This window comes from Nyctibius grandis, chromosome 5 (assembly GCF_013368605.1).
Source record: "Nyctibius grandis isolate bNycGra1 chromosome 5, bNycGra1.pri, whole genome shotgun sequence".
Taxonomy (NCBI): domain Eukaryota; kingdom Metazoa; phylum Chordata; class Aves; order Nyctibiiformes; family Nyctibiidae; genus Nyctibius; species Nyctibius grandis.
The window spans coordinates 74,861,941-74,881,653 of record NC_090662.1 but is presented as its reverse complement, the minus strand read 5'-3'; the positions used below and the strand labels follow the sequence as shown (position 1 = coordinate 74,881,653).

Sequence of the window (19,713 nt, the reverse complement as noted above, 5' to 3'; positions counted from 1 at the left end):
TAGGATGCAAATTACAAAAAAAAAAAATAAATTAAAAAACCCCAACAATTAAATGACTTAATAATCATCCTGGTAATCCCAGACGAATTCATGGTTCTCTGACCTGAGCTGATACTGCAAGGAAGTCTAGTTCTTTTTTCATGCAGGAGTAGCAAAGATGATGGGCTGTGAGATGCTGGGACATGAGGCTGATGATGTATCTGTGTCCAATCACTAGATTTCAAGCTGAAAGAAAGGAGCTGACAGAGCAGAAGACTCTGGGTGCTGTAATTCATCACAGCATTTAAACTGAGTGGCAGGATCTCTGATGATGCAGCAGAGGTGATAGGAATGTAGCTCTAGCAGCTGGAGTGCAGAGAGGAGAGTCCTGGTTAGAAGAACAGTGTGTGCAAGTCTGGTTACTACGTATAACACCAAGAGATGATAAGCATTGCCATTCATATAATATAGCTTAGTGGCCAAGGATGCAGTGGCAACGCCCAAGCCCCTGTGAGTGTCCACCATACTCTAAGCATCTATGCTCAACATTTCTGCAAAGGTTTCTTAGAATTAAGAACTATAAAAGTGTTCTTGTTGCAAGGATTTTCCAAGAAAATATTTCTGTTCTGCTCTGAGCCAGCAAAAAGTAACAAAATCCACCTTCCCAGAGTACAGGTGAGGGGACTGGTCACAGAGCCTTTCCCACAAAGGAAGAGGAGTAGAGTCTGCTCACATTGAGGCAAAGAGATTGGAAACATTCATGGCAATCTTTGGAGGCTTTTGGAGAAAGCACTGTCCTCCTGCCCACAGAACAACTGGAGATTTTTCATGGAGACTGTCTTATCTCATGAACAGAGGGTATTATAAAAATAAGTCATTAAAAGGGGAGGGTAAATTTAGTGCAGAAGCAGAAATTGGAGTGACTAGGGACAGATAGAAAAACAAGAACAAAATGCCCACTCGGCACATGGGACAAGCAAGAGGGTCCATTGAAAGGAGGGATATCTCTCAAGATGAGGCACTCCCAGCAACAACAGCTTCCAGCACCCGTTTGCCTTTTTCTTCCTCCTCAGTGAATGCCTCAGCCTAGAATTCAGCAAGATTAGGGGGATGTGAGCCTCACCCTCATCTCTCTCTCATGACACCAAGTTTCCTCAGCCCCAGACGTGGGGAATGCAGCCAGTCACTGACCAGGTTCTTCAGAAGCATGTAGAAAAGGCAGCTCTTGACTTAGCGCTTTAAATCTCAGGACTCCTTCCTCCAAGTCGATGCAACACTAAAGAAGAGGAGACCCAGTTACTTGCTGGACATTTCAGACAGCAAATCTCATTATGTCTGTGACTGGGGAAAACCTGTATAACCATCAAACCACCCCACTTTGGATTTGTAGAGACCTTACAGTTCCCCTCCCTGTCCCCCATTCTGCCTCCTTGCTCCTATTCCCTTCAATGGATTCCACTCCAAACCCTTCACAGGGCCATTCCCCTCCCTTCTTCCTATGACTGCCTCTGAGGTGATGTCCTCACATCACTCAACCATTCAGTCCAATGCTTTTCCTTGCTTTATGAGTCTGATATGTGGCTATAAATATTTGACAGGCAGAAGCAAGCTTGCTGCAGCCATATTCTGAGCCACCCAGGAGCCAGGTTCAGCAGAGCCCTAATCCTGAGCTAACAAAAGGAGAGGACTCTTTCCACCCATGTCCCACTAGTCTTGGACACTGAGTGTGATCATACAGCTTCATTTGGCTCAAAGCAAGGGCAGAGCTTGTTCACATCTGCCTTCAAAAGGCAACAGAGATGTAACTCATGACACAGTGTGCCTTGCCTTTTCTTGTCTCCTCTTCGGTTTCCTCTTCCTGTTTGCAGCTTGTATGGTCAGGAATACAAAGTATCCTATTGGGTGATTCCTTTCTTAAAACCTTTAAGAAGGACTGGAAAGGAATCAGTGACTCAGAGCATACTGCAGCCAGCCAGGCAGCTGTGCAACAAGCATTGCAAGTGGCACACTGGACGACCTGGACGTAAGTATTTCTGGTGCTTACAGCAACCAAATTTTGAAGAACTTGTTGAGAAGTATCCTGCAATAAGGAAGAAACTGTTCCTTACCTTGAGAGACAACAAAGTCTGGAGACCAATGCAAAACTCCAGCATTTCATCATCTGAGAAGAGAGAAGAGACTAATCAGGCTCAAGACTATGTATACTGCCCTTCTAAACAAAGTGTCTCTCTCCTGTAGGAGGATGTGGAATATGAGAGTATCTGGTTCATAAAGTTATATGGTTATGGTCTATTCAGTATAAAGTAAATAACAAATAACAAGGAAAGTGATGAATTAAACACACAAACATTAACAAGCAGGTGGTAACAGTGACAATAACAGAGACTAGCACTCTTCTGCTGCTGACCGATGAGCCATTAAAGGAGCTACTTAGGCACAACCCTGAAGAGGGTCAAAAAGAACTTTGTAGCTGCTAAGAGGAGGGAACCATGATTATCATGAGTATAATGAGATATTTGAGGGGGTTTGTGGGATTGCTTGAAACTGACTATGAGATATCAGAAGGGGCTTGTGGGATCATGTAAAACTTACTATGGGCTGTGTAGGAGAAGGGCCAAAGGCAGAAGAAGGCAAGCAGCAGGGTGGATCAGGGAAGAACAAGCATGGAAAAATGGAGAGGAGAAGGGATAAGGGGAACAGTCACATGCAAGCAGGCTGTTGGTCAGTTCACCTGTCTGAACAAACCCCGCGCCTGATGGCCACAATCTATCCAAACTTCTTATTAAATAATTGTATTAAGTAATTTTTTTTTGTGTAAACTCTCTATCCTACGTGTGACTGCTGCAAGTCTTAAGTGTCAGCAAGTGTAGAAGATGCCACAGGTTAAAGGGCAAGTAGCTCTAGATGTCAGCAACCGGAGGGAATGGCATGCAAGAGAGGTGCCAGTAACTGAAGGAACCACAGGCATAGGGCTCATAGGTCTGTGTCACCAACTGGAGAAAGGGACATAGCTCACAGCTGCCAGCAGCTAGAGAGACCAGTGTGCAAGAGAAGTCCGGGTGCCAGTAACTGGGGAAGGGAGCACAGGCCATAGGGCTTACACACCTGGGTGCCAGCAACTGGAGGGACTGCAATATGTGCTGCAAGGTCTAAGTTCCAGTAACTGAAGACGGACTATGGGTCACAGAGCTTGTAAGTCTAGGCGCCAGCAACTGGAGACCTTAGCATGCAAGAGAGCTCTGGGTACCAGCTCTGACTAGGGTCACAGGGGCCTTAGGTTTATAAGCCAGCAACTGAAGAGCACAGAGCATATGTGTGAGAGGTCTAAATACCACTAACTAGAAAGACTTGGGTGTGTTTATATTTCCCCAGCTAATTTGATCCTATATGCTTATGATTTTGTATACATAATCAGCTAGCAAACTTCAATCTGGTCTAGCCAGTGAGCAGGAGGAACCCTGCACCTGGAAAGACTCAAGGTCTGGGTCCATGGCTAGGTAAGGGGCCCAGGGTCCCAACATGGATATAAGACAGACCTAGAAGCTGTGCTGTTATTTGAAGACTGTGAATATGTGTTGCTTGTGAATCTGGAGACTGAGGAAGTATGAGCTTCTGCTAGTGAACTTCAATCCTGGTTAGCCAGAGAGGAGGAACAGGACTGGGCTATCTGTGCTGTTGCTTATATGAATGCTGGTAAAGGCAGTGCTCTATGTGTCATAATCTGTGTGGCTGGTCTTGTCTGGGTCCTCTCTGTATGTGCCTTTCTGGAATATACGTTCAGCCTTGCTACTGTCCAAACCTGCCACTAAGAATATGCATTGGTCTGGGCAAGAGCGACCTCCTGGGTCTCAGAATTATCCATCTGGGCTTCAGTGGCAGGGAAGGAGGAATCCCCAGGTCCTGGAGTCTGCAGGATTCAGTAGCCACCGGTAACATCATCAACACTTCCCATGTCTCCTGGGTACCTGCTTGCCCTGTAACCAGTGGCTATATTTTATAGTTTATTTATAACCACATAAGCAAGAGCACTGTGTGTGCAGGGAGATGTAAGGCACAGATGTAGCAATCCTGCTCCATCCAGGCAGCCCGTTCCCCATCCCAGCAAAAAGGATAGGTGCTACTGGGCTAAACTCACCTGTGCTGGTACTAATACAGACTCCTCATGAAGGCCAAGAACAAGCAGAGGGGAAATGAGGGAAGAAGATTGAGCTGGAGTGTGGAAGAGGAGGAAACTCTTTCTAGATGACTAGGAAAGTGGGAAGAATGAACATGAAAAGAGGGAGCAAGGTAGGCCTTGAAAGATGAATAGTACTCATCAAAGATGAGGAGACAGATAAAGGTGAGAGGGTAAAGCTGGAAGACTAATAGGGAGAAAGAACAGGGGAAAAAAAGACGACTAAGTTGTTTTCAGCATATGCACAGCTTGATGTAAATGCAGAACATGCAGCCTTTCTGCTGTTTTCTGGGTGTGCTTCAGTGCCTGCTGACTTGACCTTGTCTCCTATGGCTCCTTCCTTCAAAGGGTCCTGCCTCAGGACACTGAGGGAGACTCAGCACTCTGGGGCTACCAGGTTCTTCCAGGGTGCTCCCTGCAGCAGAGGCAGATGGGTACACAGAGAAACACTGGGGAATAAGCTGTACCATCCAGCAGTTTCTCTGATTACTTCCATCCAGCCAACGACACAAGTACTCATTCAACAGAAGAACATAGGGCACCAGAGGACTAATCAAGCAGTTTGGATAATTTCAAGAAAGGTCCATTTTAGAAGGAAATGAGAATTTTCCACATCCTGTGTTAAGACCAAGAAGCATCTCATTTCTCCCCACTTTCAACGTCTTCTGTCTTCTCTGTACTCTTCCTATGCCCTTTGCCTTTGGTTACATTGAGGGTATTCACAGCGCATAATGATCTCAGCCAGCAGTGGAGGTGACCACATCACCAACCTCCCACCACATTCTGCTTTTTCCAGAGATCCTTTTAAATGCCCTTGGCAGGGCAAGAGGGACACAGGAAAACTGGGGGAGAGGAGGGGCTGGCACTCTCACCTACAACCAGTGCTGAACACAGCACTGTCTCCTGGCCAAATTGCAACTCCATATGTTCTACTCGGCCAACAACGCTGGGGATGGGAAGAGAGAGATCTCCACAGTCCATGGCAGACACTTCTTCCAGCCTGTGGGACACAAGAGGTGTTATTACCTCAAGTGGAGAAAGAGGAGGAAAAACAGGACTTCTCATTGATGGCAGTACTTCTTGGTCTCATTGGGAACAGGCCCACAAGAGGAGGAATCTCTTTCATACAGCATGTCTGGAGGCAGATTCCAGCAAAACCATGAGGTGCTGTCCGTTTGGGTTCCTCACCGCTGAGGTTAACCATCAGCTGGGCAGCTTTGCCCTGCAGTACACATAAACAGAATGACACAGCTCTGCCTTCTAGTCTGGGGTCTGCACACAACTTTGCCAGTGTTCCTGATGCCTTGCCCACCCTCTGCATCTTCTCCTAAACAGCCATGTGCCCATGCAAAGCTGCTAGTAATTATCACTGGGACTAGGAATCAAGAGTGCCTAGGTTCTTGCCATAGGTTTTCTTTTAGCCACCCCTCCTTTTCTACTGTGTAAAGACTTACCCCAGCTGGTTTAAACAGCTCTTGGAGATGAGATTTGGTAGACACCCAGTGTTAACAGTCGCTTTCAATACCTGACCTTGGCACTAGAAAAAACAACAACGGATAATTACTGTGGGCTCAAAATTGGCATACCCACTCCTCCAACAGTGTGACAATCCCTTAGACCTTCCTTAGCAACACAGCCAAAGATGTGGTGTTTTAGGCAGTAGGCAGAAGGCAGGAGACTCATTCAAGACAATGGTGGTCTTCTCAGTGCTCTGCAAACCTCTGCCAAAGGCTTCTTTTTGAATTTGTCTTTTTAATTTGTATTTGATTGCCCAGACACTTAGCTGTTATTAGCAACTTTAACTTACCAGTATTCAAGTCAAGAGATGCATAACTAGTGAATTTTTTCAGAAAACCCACATGAACTTTATTAGCAGAGCAATAATTGATATGACAAAAGCGAAAGGAATATAAGCATGTGCTACAGCCTTTGTCAGTTTCCTCACTCCATTTCTTCTGGTGTCATAGGGAATGATGTTCCAGGGCTAGATGTCTGTTCTCAGTTGAACAGCTTCCAGAGGGAGAAGTCTGTGGGAGAAGCAGGAGCACCCAGGACAAACACCCCTGACAAAAGCTTGAATTTACGGCAGTTCTCAAGATAACTGACACATCCAAGTGAGTCCTGAAACCAAGAAACATCCTAATCAAGAGGTGTCTATTTTGTGTGGGGCTTACATTAAGCTCCTAGACAGCTCTTTAAGGAAATATGACATGAACACTACAACTACAATATTCACAGCTGGTGTCATCCAGCAAAGGGAGAGATCGGGTGCCCTGCACCCAAGTCACCTCTGCACGATCTTACTGGAGTAATCCCCAGTGCCTTGCCCAGTTCATTTCTTCACCCCTTTGCACTTGAAAAGGAACAGGAGATGTGGTTGCCATCTGTTTTCTGTCCCCTCCGCACAGAGGTCCTTAATGGCAGGCCAGAGGTGCTGAAGTAACAGCAGGTCTCATATATGGTAGAGGTCTGAAAAAATAGGGTTGTCAAGGACTTCAATAAAAGTTATGTTCAGAAAAAAAAGGAGTAGCAAGACTTAGTAAAGGAACTGGAAAAGACGGAGTAACTGTCATCTACAAAATATGGCTTGCACCTACCTATAGTGCCTAACCATACCCATTCTTGAGGGCCTAGTTCTTCAAGGCTCTGTCTTGCACCAACACTCAAAAAAACCCAACCACAAAGTTTCCCTCTTGGGAGGCTCATTTTCCCCCTGCTATAATTTCTATTTTTCCTGTGATTCCTTCTCTTCCATCCACTATGGCATTCAGTGCCATGAGCCGCTCAGAAGCAGCAGCAGACCTCCCACGGCTCCTCTACCCTTATGCTCATTCATGATGAGCTTAAATGCTTTGAACACCTTAGGCAGATCAGCATGACCATCAGGGACTCTGCAGCACCAGTAGGGTCAAGAAAAATGTCTCAATTTTCTGATTTCTTAACTAAATCTGTTTATGATTATTACATGGGTTAATCATCACAGAGAGCTACATCCCATATTTCCAAGATTTCATTTTCAAAAATGTGCTATTTGTGAGTTACTATAAAGAGAAAGGAGAAAATGCCTCCTGTGAGAAATACTGGAATACTGCAAACAGACACACCAATAATAGCTTGAGTGCTAATTGCACTCAAGGCAACCTCAGAGAGCGCATGCTGGAAACTTCAAGTCTGTTTTATCTTGGAGCTCTTCCTCTGGTCTAAACTGCATCTGCAGTACAGCTGTGTAGTGAATGTAATCATTCTGAATATTTAGATGCACCATGTTCCTAGAATGGTCACTTAGTTGAGAAATTCTCAAGAACTGCAAGACCACTGGAGCTAGAGATCTCAACCTATATTGTTTTACAGAGTTCGCCAAGAATCATGTAAGACTCATATATGTATATATGATGTATATTTAAATAACATCAGTGGATTTAGAAGGCTGAGCATTCACCATGTGTGGCCTCATCCAGGAACAAAGAGAGCAGTGCTCAAGCAGTATCTACACAGAAAATATGCACAGATGCATATTTTCAACAGCTCCTGATTTGGTTATTATAGTTTTTTCTTTCTTAATGTAAAAAAGCATGTCTTATTCATAAAGAATTATGTGCAGTTAATTAACAGTCCCGTGTGACCGCAAACACTTGTGACTTCTTACAACACTCAAGTGAGGCATTAATGCTAAATAGTTTAGGAAAGCCAAAGCCAAGACAGATCTCGGAAACTTCTGGATGCCTGCACTGTGTCTTCCCCGTTACATCATGTGCTTCTCGCAGTCTCAGCCACACTGGCATCTACATTCAGTCAAAGGCTGCTCTTTGACACATGGTATGGAAATTGCCACAGAACTACAAAGTCACAGGTTGCCAGAACACAAAACTTAACTGACCTGGTACCAGCTGGAAGATTAGTGAAACAAGTCAGACCACAGAGAAACCAGCCCCCAGAAGACCTCTCTGCAGTTCTTTGCACATTCATACAGGAATATTCCCCCAGCTCCTTCACAAATGAGCAGTCCCGTTTCACTGCAGAGCAAGCCTGAACTGCCATCCTGTGGTAATACAGATCCCACATGACAGAGCTGGTAGGATACCCAGCTGAGCTGCTTCCTGCTCCCAGAATGTGCACCCATTCTCTTGCCCTTCCTTCATGCATGCCTCCTGCCTCTTGGCACAAATCTGCTTTAAGCACGTGGGGACGCTCACAGAAGGGGAAGAGCTGCAAAGCACTCTGTTTAGAAGCTACTGACTTTGGCTTCTGCTTGTTCAAGAAAAAACATTGCTGCCATGGCTCCAGGCTCCCTGGCGTGTCAAGTTTAAACATTCAGGACCAGGAGTAGTGCCTGCCCATAGAGGTCCCCAAGGCCAACTGGAGAGATCCCACCTTACCTCATGATAACAGCTGCTTGCGGCAAAAGCTAGTATTACAAAGTCCAGGCTTCTAGAGAGAAAACAGTCTGGAAATTGACTGGACTCAGAGGGCAGTCCCTTATCCCTGCCCATAGCAGGGGGGGTTGGAACTAGATGATCTTTAAGGTCCCTTCCAACCCAAACCATTATATGATTCTATGAGAAAATGCTTCCCCTTCTGCTTTTAGAGCTCTGTAATGTCTATGCTGCCTGGTCCTCACTGACATCAGCCCTGCCTGGAAGGATTGTAGCCAGACTAAGCAGAGAGGCAAGATAAAGCACCAAGTGCAGATACATATTAAGCATCTGTCTCCTCATCCTCTGTACTCTGCTTCATAGAAGAGGCTTCCTTATTCCTCCTCACTACCTAAGCGGGTATATTAGCCGTGAGTGTCAGATCAGGTATGCTACCACACCTGCCCAGACTGCAACCTGCCAACAGTGTCCAGATGAATCAGCTCTTCCTTATTAACGGACATGGATTCTACAGGGAAAGAGTTAACCATTCCTGTGGCTCACAGAAGCCAACTGTTCATTGCCCAGCTACAGCAAAGGCATTGTATCAGCTCTTCAGAAACAGAAGACCTGGAGTATGGATAGCAATTGCTAAGAAAACACTTTGGGAGCAGGCAGACCTGAGATGCATGAGCTGTTAGCGTTGTGATAACAAACCTGAATTGTATCACTAGGTAGATTCTTGAGTTTTGTTTCAGAGCAGGCTGGGAAAGTTGCGAGTTAGAAACTTGTTAGGATATAACAGGACAGTGATTACTCTCTAGAAAACAACACTTCATCCCATTCAGTGGTATACAGCCCTGCACAGTTATCATCTCCAGCAGCCTCACAAAAGCTATCCAGCTTCCAAATATGCCACTAACCATTTGCCCAGAGAACTCACCAGGAGCCTGACCAGAGTCCTTGGTCCAGCATATCACAAATACAATGCAGATTAGGTAAGACATACGCAGGCAGCTGATGAGCACTGCAAGCCTTCTTGGACTAGGAGGACTTTTCATCACATTACCCACTCTCATCTTACACTGAGAGCCATTCATCCTACTAGTCTGTTTTCCCAACTATGGTTGTGTTAACCTAGCTACATCAGAGTAAAACACAGGATAAGCAATGCCTAACTGCAACAGTGAAGGCTGGAAAACAAACCAGGCAGTGGGTTTGCATGGTACTGAGACACCTGATCTGAACATTTCAGAAACTTGCTACCAGGCTGTGTTCATATGGTAATTAATTGTGCCAACTGAATTTTCAGAGGTGTATGTGTTTTTCCTGCAAGTATAGACTTTACACTCTAACATGTGAGGTGTTCTTTAGGACAGGTAACTGAAATAAACACAGCTTTAAATGGATTTTGTATACAAGGTCTATATCTTGGTGAGTCTCATATCTGCATATTACTAAACAGCTCTAACCATGCAGCCCTCTTTCACAGGGCACAGCTTTTGGATGCGCTTTCTTACCCACAGGGGTCAGGGAGGAGTGTGTTTCTGCTGTATAGGAGGATATAAGAAGAAAGGGAGCTAAAAATACTGTTTCCATCAAGAAATGCAACAGCGCTAATTCAGAGCACAGTTAGCCACTTTCTTAGGACATCCTAAGAAATTTAATGAAATATAACAAGGGCAAGTGTAGAGTCCTGCATCTGGGCAAGAACAACCCCATGTACCAGTACAAGTTGGGGACAGACCTGTTGGAGAGCAGCGTAGGGGAAAGGGACCTGGGGGTCGTAGTGGACAGCAGGATGACCATGAGCCAGCAATGTGCCCTTGTGGCCAAGAAGGCCAATGGCATCCTGGGGTGTATTAGAAGGGGTGTGGTTAGCAGGTGGAGAGAGGTTCTCCTCCCCCTCTACTCTGCCCTGGTGAGGCCACATCTGGAATATTGTGTCCAGTTCTGGGCCCCTCAGTTCAAGAAGGACAGGGAACTGCTAGAGAGAGTCTAGCACAGAGCCACGAAGATGATTAAGGGGGTGGAACATCTAGCTTATGAGGAGAGGCTGAGGGAGCTGGGTCTCTTTAGCTTAGAGAAGAGGAGACTGAGGGGTGACCTCATTAATGTTTATAATATGTAAAGGGCAAGTGTCATGAGGATGGAGCCAGGCTCTTCTCAGTGACATCCCTTGACAGGACAAGGGGCAATGGGTGCAAGCTGGAACACAGGAGGTTCCACATAAATATGAGGAAAAACTTCTTTACGGTGAAGGTAACTGAACACTGGAACAGGCTGCCCAGAGAGGTTGTGAAGTCTCCTTATCTGGAGACATTCAAAACCCACCTGGACGCGTACCTGTGTGATATGATCTAGGTAATCCTGCTCCGGCAGGGGGATTGGACTAGATGATCTTTTGAGGTCCCTTCCAGTCCCTAACATTCTGTGATTCTGTGATTCTGTGATCCTTTGACACCTGAGAGAATCAGACCAGACTGGATCCAGTAAGTGTAAATCAACTAGGGGCACCTGTCTTAAAGTGATAAGGAGACATTCCTTGCTTTTGTATGCAGTTATGCAATACCTCATATCATGGGAAAGCTGGCCTCCAAAGGAAGGAGATGTGATTAAGGTAATTTATCTTCAAATATGGACAACTAGAATGGATGTGGTAGGAAGGCTTTCCTCTGTTGGAAGAACTGAACCAAACTCTAGGAGAGGCCATGCAGGAAATCCGCGTTCTCTGGCTGCAGCTGGCTTTGCAAATAATTACTTAGCATGGCCCTTGGGAGCAGGGCAGCTGGAACTCAATGAGTATTTGTCATTACTGCAAAATCAGCAGCACCGTGTTGTTGCCTTACCTGGCACTGTATTAGCAGGGGTGAAGTCTCTTTTCTCCTGTCCTCTCCCTTTTCCATCTTTTCATCCTGGTCTTTTGCCAGTGGAGATTGAATCCATGCAGATAGAACCCTGGTCTCACCCCGCAGCTTGTTCAGGTTGCCTTCCAAGAGGCGCCGCTGGACCACACTATGTGGCTGCTGTTTCCACCACAAAGAAAGAGAAATCCCAGCTAAGTATGGAGCTAAAGGCAAGGACATTTGCTAGCCCAGGGAAGCAGATTGCAAATGCTTGACCCAACTAATTATCCTGATGAAAAACAGGCTTATCCAAAAAAACTTTCTTTAAGTTGCAAGATTTTTTTCTGTAGCCACTAAGGTGATGTTAAGGTGTTGGGATGTCTGTGACAGGCAAGTCTCTGGGATGCAATTGTTGGAGGAGAGGAACACGCCTGATGCATGCTCTCCTCACACATATCTGTTCCTTCAGCTAAACATGCACTCGGCAGTCTCATACCTGTTCAGGTACTGCAATACGCTACCTGGTGGGTATGTGCTGACATCCTACCAGGCACACTTACACTTTCTAATGTGGGAGCGTATGGGGGATGCAGCACGTGGCAGGACTTCAGAAATTTTAGGTGTATGTCCTGGTTTTGGCTGGGATAGAGCTAATTTTCTTCTTAGCAGCTAGAATAGCATTGTGGTTTGGATTTAGTATGGGATTTTGGTATGAGAAGAATGTTGATAATATACTGATGTTTTTAATTGCTGCTAAGAAATCAGGACTTTACAACTTCCCATGCTTTGCTAGTGTGCAGGTGCACAAGAAGCTGGGAGGCAGCATAGCCTGAGCAACAGATCCAAACTGGCCAATGGGATATTCCATATCATGCAATGTTATGCTCAGTATATAGATGAGAGCTGTCTGGGAAGTTGCTCTCTCTCTCTTCTGGCATTGTGGTTTCAGGGTTTCTCTCCTCTGGGATCACTAGCCAGGGACGAGCTGGGCATTGGTCAGCAGGTGGTGAGCATTTGTGCTGTGCATCACTTGTTTGTATGTTCTATTATTATTATCATCGTTAGCATTATTATATTTTATTCCAATTATGAACTTGTTTTTATCTCAGCCCATGAGCCCCTTTGCATTTACCTTTCTGATTCTCTTCTGCCATTCCCTGTAGGCAGGGGGAGAGTGAGCAAGCAGCTGCGTGGTATATAGCTGCTTGCCAGATCAGACCATGACAGTGTACAAGCAATTACTTGCAGTGAATCAGGAAGCTTCCCCTGCACAGGAAACTAAAACTAGCTTCTGATGTTCTTTGGAGTCTGTCTCTGCTCCCCTCCATCAGAAATGGTACTATTTTGACTCCCTTCCTAGTTGGGGGAGCATCTATGAAGCCCTACGTTGTTCACAGCTAGAAGGGAGTGCCATCAGCCAGATCAATGGCTGAAGGAACTTTATTCCTCTCTCTTGTATCTCATTCATATCTCATGTATCTCATATTCCTATCTCATTCCTATCTCCTTTCTTCTGGGCAGAAGAAGGGGAGGTGCACCAAAAGGGAAGAAAAATTGTGAAAAACTTCTTGTCCTGACATGGCATACCCACACACAGAGGAAAGCATTGCTTTGGAGAGAAAGCTCCGTTTGCCATCAGCTTGATGCTCTAGTTTTTGCCCAATGTTGATCCAGTGCCTCCAGTCCCTGCACAGCTACTGAATCAACAATGGGCAGCATCAATGAAGTAGGCCTCTTGGAGGTAGCTTTGTCCTTTCTCCATGTCCTCGGCCCCATGGCCCTTCTCCAGGAGAGCAGCTGCTCAGAGCTGACAATAGCGTTCTCAGTAACAACTGCCTATGTAAAGAAAGGCAATGAATCTAAAGGGGCTAACGTGCTACAGCATAAACTGCTGCTTTTATCTTTCTCAAAAAAATTTTAAAAATCAACTTCCAGATAGTGCAGCAGTTTGATGTAGGATCTTATCAATGCGCAGGCCATACATCTGAATTAGGCCAGACCTGCCAATGAGCTGGGCTGTATTAACCCTGCAGGGTGCATATGGTTCAGACTAGCTTTATGCATGGTCAGAGGGCTGAGGCCAGGGAAACGTGTAGATTGCACACTGACTTGTCAGTTTTACCCAACGGTGGGAGTAGGAGAGCTGTTACTGGCTCTTTGGTCGCACTCAGCATTGCTCCTTGCAAGGTGCTGAGTCCCTCATGCCTCTGTTTCCCTGTCACTCGAGGGGCGAGAGTCAGATCGTTCACATGCTGCATGAGAGACACTGCAGTAGTTGAAAAAGTGAGGTAAAAATATCTCTCTGTTCCTAGTCTTTTCCCAGCCTCCTGTGCAGGCCCACAGCACAGCTGGCTGTTGCACTTCACTCCCTAAATACTCTAAGCACAGTGCCAGTTTGGCTGCCAGCTAACATCTGGGCCATGGGAAAAGGGCAGGGAACCAATAGCAGGTCTCCAAATTCCCACCCTCCTTCCTGTCTCGTCTCACAATCTGGCATGCAAAGGACCTTTCCATCTCCCCCCAACCTTTCCCACAGAAAGAGAAGGCCCTTTGCAGCTGCCACTCTGTCCCCTTCTTGTCACTCAGGCTGGGAAGAGGCCAAACACTGATGGGGAGTAGCTGAGCTTTGGGACTGTGGAGGCACCTGATTCAAGAGCAGACTCCTGGGGCCCTCCCTGTCTTCTGTCTCACCAGTGAGATGGAGAAGTAGGGACCGCTGTCTCTCTTGGGCTGATAAGAAACAATGAGATGAAGAGGATGGTGAGGGAACCTGAAGGGAGTTGTGGCCAGCAGCTCGAAGGGACTCTTAGAAGGGTCAGAGCAGGTTCCCAGTGCAACTCATCACGTTCAGGCTGTCCAGTGTGAAATGTCAAGGCCTTGCTATGATTAGTAAAGTGGAGAGACCTGGGGATATTGATTTTTGGGAAGGGAGAAGCCAGATCTTCAGACCTTCTTGGTACTTTCAGAATATTTTAGCTCGTGCAGCTACTTTTTTTTTCCATTTAAAAAAAAAAGTGTCATGCTTGTAGATGTTATAAATCTGGAAATGTGAGGTCTCTCCTGAGTATAATTGCTAATTGTTGGAGATGTGATGGGCCCAGACACTGCCGGATGCATTGCATAAGCTGAACATACACTCAGAATACACAGAAAAAAAAGTGGCAAAATGCAGCAGCCTGACTTTGACTGTGTAAGAAAACATGTAGTTTTTTTTAAATGACACGTGGCCTTGCTCTAATTTTAGGACATGTGGGGCTGCCACAGCTGGAGTCTCTGGCACTGTCAATGAAGCCATGTTTTGGGAAATTAATTAAACTCTCCTCCCAGTGTAAGTGCTATAGGACTCGGGTGTTTTGCACTCTCTCCAAGATCAACTGGTCCAACACTTCCTGCTACTGCTTTGTTTTCAGCCCTGCATTCCTGTCCTCCAGGAGGGAGACAGACCAATTTAGGAAACAGATGCATGGGGCTGGAGGAGTGCCTGAAAGCATATTTTGGACTCTAATTGCAGCGCCCAAAACACCACAGCAATATCACAGTGGCGCATCAAGTTGCAGGGACTGCTGAATTGCTTTTGGAAATCCAAGGCCTCATTCTTCTTTTGCTCCAAGGTAAACCAGAAACAGAGGTATCGCAGCTACTGCATTGACCCCAGGTATGGCACTGTGTGTGTGAACTTTGCACAGGTGCCACACTTTATTTTGTGCCTTCTAACCCTGTGCAAAATTTCCATGGCAGAAAAGATGTTACGCTTTATTCACTACTCCTTAGTGCCGTGGTAAACATGTTTCAGCCATTCTGATAAGAATCAAACATAAACTGTGCAGTGGTTTTGAGTGACTGAATGGCATCTAAATGCGAGGAAGTCTCCTGCCTAGAATGGTTAAATCGACCAGGACAGCTGCTCGTGGCGAGCAATTTGGACAAGGCCTGTCTTGCTAGAGCAAGCATTTGGGGCTTCAGAGAGCCAGCCTCTGGAGGCCAAGACTGCCACCCGTACTGTGCAGGACTCTCACAGAGGCCTCTGGCTGGCACCACAGTTGTCGTTTTGGGGCATGGTGTGGCAGGAGTCTATTACAAAGCAAAGCAGGTAAACACGTTTCTCTCTGCCTCTGTGGCTGGACTCAGCAAACATGCACTGAAAGACTCAAAAGTGGCTCCTCCTCGTTCCCTGCCAAAAGCTGTAGAAGGAAGAGCCCAAGGGTATGTCTGGCTGTCCCCTCCTGAGGAGATGTTTCAGTGCTGCGGGGCATAAAGGGCCAGTGCTATCTTGCCTGTGCTGCCAGCCTGAAAGGGGCCCTCCAGACTTGGGTGTGGCCAGACCTCCTTCCCTGCAGGGAGGAGAGGCCCTGTTCCTTCCTAACATGACAGTTGTGTGACTCCCATTTTGTACTTCAGACAGCAACTGTGTTCAGGGCCAGAGGGACGTTTAAGACCAGTCCCCACTGAAAGCCGTGTGTGAGGCTGTGAAGGGCTGGCAGAGCATGAGGCGGCAGCTCAGCTTGACTTTGAGGACCCATCCTTGACCCTGACAAGCCAGGGACTCCCAGCAGCAGCCGAGGCGGCTGCAGGAAGGGTGGCAGGAGTAGGGGGGGGTGGCAGGAGTAGGGGGGTGTGTCAACATGGACATGTGGCACTGACAGAGCCACTGCACCCGAAGGCATCAGCAATGGGGGATAGCTTCCATTCAGGGCCAGTGCCTGGGACTCAGCCTGTCTCACACACATGTGCCCCTGTGCACAGCAGCACCTTGCTGCCGGCAGCCATGGGGGCTGCCACGGGAGCCAGTAAAAAAGACCGGAGGAGATACACACAGCTGGGCATCTCTGGTGTTGCTGCAATAGTCTGAGGATACAGAAGGAAGCATGGGCTTCAGGGACAGGCAAGATCTTTTATGACACCCACTGGCACAGTGGGTTGTGCCCCCATCACTGGCCAGTCCTAGGCCCTCTTTTGGGAAAATGATTTAGACCTCTGCATTCTTGAGCAATTGAACTCCACAGCAGAAAGGAGAAGTTAGACAGCAAAAACTGCTAGAGCAAGGGAGAGATGTGTGCAGTTAAGCCAGCAAGAGATCCCATGGGAAATTGCTCAGTGCTTTGGGGAAGTCCCTCCAGACCACAGACTGCCTAGGATCCTGGAACAGATCCCTTCCCTGATGCCTCCTACTCCATGTCTCCACAATGAGATGCCCAGAGGCCTCACTCCTATGCCTCCTCCCCAAAGGTGTTATCCGTGGGTGCTGGCCACTGCAGCTGCCTGCACGCCTGGCTAGTGGTCCTGCCCTGTGCTTGCCCCTCCAGAAATCCAAAGAGTGGCAGGAAAGAGAATACCGCAAAAAGGTGACAAGGTCAAACATAAGCCTCTTGGAGTTTCATGAACTGTGCTTCCCTCCCTGCAGAGTCCAGGAAGGAGTCTGCTTTTGAGCTGGATCATGCAGGAATACATGTGAGCTTTCAAAGACGTCACACATGGAAACATACATGTCAGATGAACATATTTATGTACTGGCTGAGTGGAAAGTTGGATCCTGGGGAGTCCTTCCAGTCTGTGACTGCCTGCCTCTGTGAGGAGTTTGGTCTCTGTGGGGATGCATGGGAAGATGAATGAAAAAAATGGGCAATTCATTCTTTCCCCTCACCCTGACCTGCTCCTAGATGATGCTGAAGGGAAGTTTCATCTTTGCTGAACCCATGACCCTTTCACAAAGCCTGGCAGCAGTTCCCAGCTGGGATGAAGGCCCCTCCCAAATGAGGTCCCACTGCACTCACCAGATCCTTGGAGGTGCCAAGCCTTGTCAAGCCATCCAGGGGCAGCAGGTCAGCAGAGTCCTTGTGCACAAATTGGGTGGCCTGTTTAAGGCGCCTCTTCTGTTGCAGAATAGCTTTGTTCCTCAGCTCCACCTCACACTCCTGTGGCTCCAGGTCAGGAGTACCTTCACTCTGCTTTTCTTCCTGGTCTCCTTGCCCCAGTGGCAGGGGGCAGCTCTTCCTTGCGCTCATCGTGAAGATTCAGACAGAACAGGTCCTTCTTGGTATGCTGGGGTGTTCCCTGCACTCGTCCGTCTCCTGGTGTTTGCCCTCCTGAGGCTGACAGTCTCTGAGCTCCTTTCCCTTCCCCACAGCTCTCCTTCCCTCCCTTTCTCTGCCTTTCTTCCTGCTCTCTTAGTTATAACTCACCCATCTCTGAAGTGTCTCTGTGCCTTTTTCTCCCTCTGTCCTCTTCACTCCCCTCGTGTCCCTCTGGTCCCCACCTCTTCCTCTCCCTCTCTTCTCCTGCTCTGACTGCAGCTCTGCCTTCTCTAGTCAGTGGGTCCCTGTCATAACAGAAAAAGCCCCACATCAGAAACCAATTTCCATAAATCACAGCGGAGCCGGCAAGAAGCTCTAGCTGGAAAAATCCAGCAGCAGAAGGATGGCCCCGCTGTTGGGGGTTGGACTTACCTCCCTCGGGATGTGTGCGCGCACGCGCGTGTGCGTGTGTGTGAGTGTCTGTGTACACTGTCTGTTCCCCCCCGATACACTGAAGAGACAGTAAATCTCTCGGTGGCAGGCTGTGCAGTTCAGTGTCTCTGCTGCGGGGGTCTTTGACGCATCTCAGTGAATCTGTAAATGCTGGCAACAGCGTGGTTCAGTATAGGAGGTGATGCAGTGTCTTGTTAAATGGGAGAGAGCACCCGCCTCAAGGCTGCTGGCAGGCATGCCCAGTCTCATTTCTGCAGAGAGTGTCACGCATTTGGAATAGGCTGCACTGAGGGATTTTACTGTGTAGCTTGAACAAAATGCTGAAGGCCTGGTTTCTGCTTCCAGCCAGGGCAAATGTAATGGGCCTGACTCTGCCCTCATTTTCACCCCTCTGCATCTAGAGATGATGTTGGTGAGCCTAGAATCACTGGCTTGTTGATACCAGTGGACTTGACTCCCTGTTTACACTAAGAGTATGCTGACATTGCTGCAGCGTGGAATGTCTGGACCAGGGCAGACATCCTTCCTCTCATGGGAGAGGGGGCATGGCAGAGCTCACTTTTTCAACTTTCTGTCTCCATATTGTCCTGCTTGAAACTGTAAGTTTCAACTTGAACTGAGGCTGCTTTATTGTGATCCCTTTTCACTGGTGAATGTACTGCCCCGGTAAGCACCAGTTCTAATGTCATGTACAGAGGAGGAAACTGAGTTTTATTCATCTGTGAATCTAAGGACAGCATTACCTTTCCATGAATGTCAGCTGGGGGGTGAAACAGTTTTCATGTACAACACAGAAGGAATAGCAGCAACAAACTATTAAAGTTACAGCAAAAGGAGGCTTTCTGTTGCTCCCTTTCTTTTTTTCCAGCTTAGTAGTATGTAACATTACTGATACCAATTATTTCTATGTTCTAGATTGTATGTAAAAGTATAATGCTGAGTTTGCAATGTTAGGAAGCAAATCCAATAGTCCATGTACAAAGATGAGTCCAGTCAGCCACTGTGAGACCTCAGCGTGGTCACAGACACTACAAAAAAGCTGGCCTCAGTGCAAGGCAAACCATGTTGTTTACCTTTTACTCCCTGCTAGTCATCACAGTGTTAGCATTTCTCTTGGGATCTTTGGTCCTCAAATGTTAGAAGGGAAGCTGGTCATTTTCAGAGTCATTCTAAAATTTGAAGAGGCTAACCTTTTTGTTCCTAGTATGACAACTGCTTTACACAAGGTATCATGGTTCCCACAGCACCAACTTGCAGAACCAGATTTGGCAGGAATGGGAGTAGAAATATATTCTAACTAACTGCTTTACACTACAAGGCCAAACTCCAACATCATGATGCAGGCAGAGTCCCATCAAGATTAGAGCTATTTTCAACTGTCCTTGTCTCTCTGCAAGCTGAATTAAGAAGAGAGTTTAAGTAATGGATATTCCCAGGGAAGCTGTGTTCCCACGGTCTTGTTTTCTTGCCTCTAGGTTGTCATGATTCCTGATTTACAAACACTTTTGACCTCTTGTGGCCTCACTGAGCATCCTCTGAGTCTTGTTATCAAGTCCTCTAACCATTCCCATAAACCAGCACTGAATCATGCACCTCTACTCTCACACAGGGCCCTGTTTCCCCTCCTCCAGACTGTGAATACCTCAGCAGGCCAGCCTTGATAAGGCAGCTCTGCTTCTGCTGGCAGCAATGGCAGTGCCAATTTTCTTAAAGCCTCAGAACAGACCTTAAAACTATAAAGTAGAACAGAACATCTTGGGACCAGATCCCCTACAGTCCCTGCTTTGAAACCTACGGGCCGAGTTACACAGTTTCTGATGAGATCGTTTCCCACCTTGGATGTTCATGTGGGCATGAAGAGGAGGGAGCACTCATAGTTCTCAGTCCCAGTTCCTCCT

General features: G+C 47.0%; 1 protein-coding gene across 1 annotated transcript; it reads right to left on the bottom strand.

The window, feature by feature from the left end:
• Positions 1-394: 394 nt before the first annotated feature.
• NRIP2 (nuclear receptor interacting protein 2) lies at positions 395-17,704 on the bottom strand. The gene is made up of 6 exons (XM_068402120.1): positions 17,123-17,704; positions 11,355-11,531; positions 5,608-5,690; positions 5,026-5,153; positions 2,088-2,140; positions 395-1,255 (listed from the first exon to the last, which is right to left on the bottom strand). Exons 1-6 carry the CDS (start codon positions 17,351-17,353, stop codon positions 1,163-1,165), a joined length of 765 nt encoding a protein of 254 aa, XP_068258221.1. The 5' UTR covers positions 17,354-17,704; the 3' UTR covers positions 395-1,162.
• Positions 17,705-19,713: the final 2,009 nt, after the last annotated feature.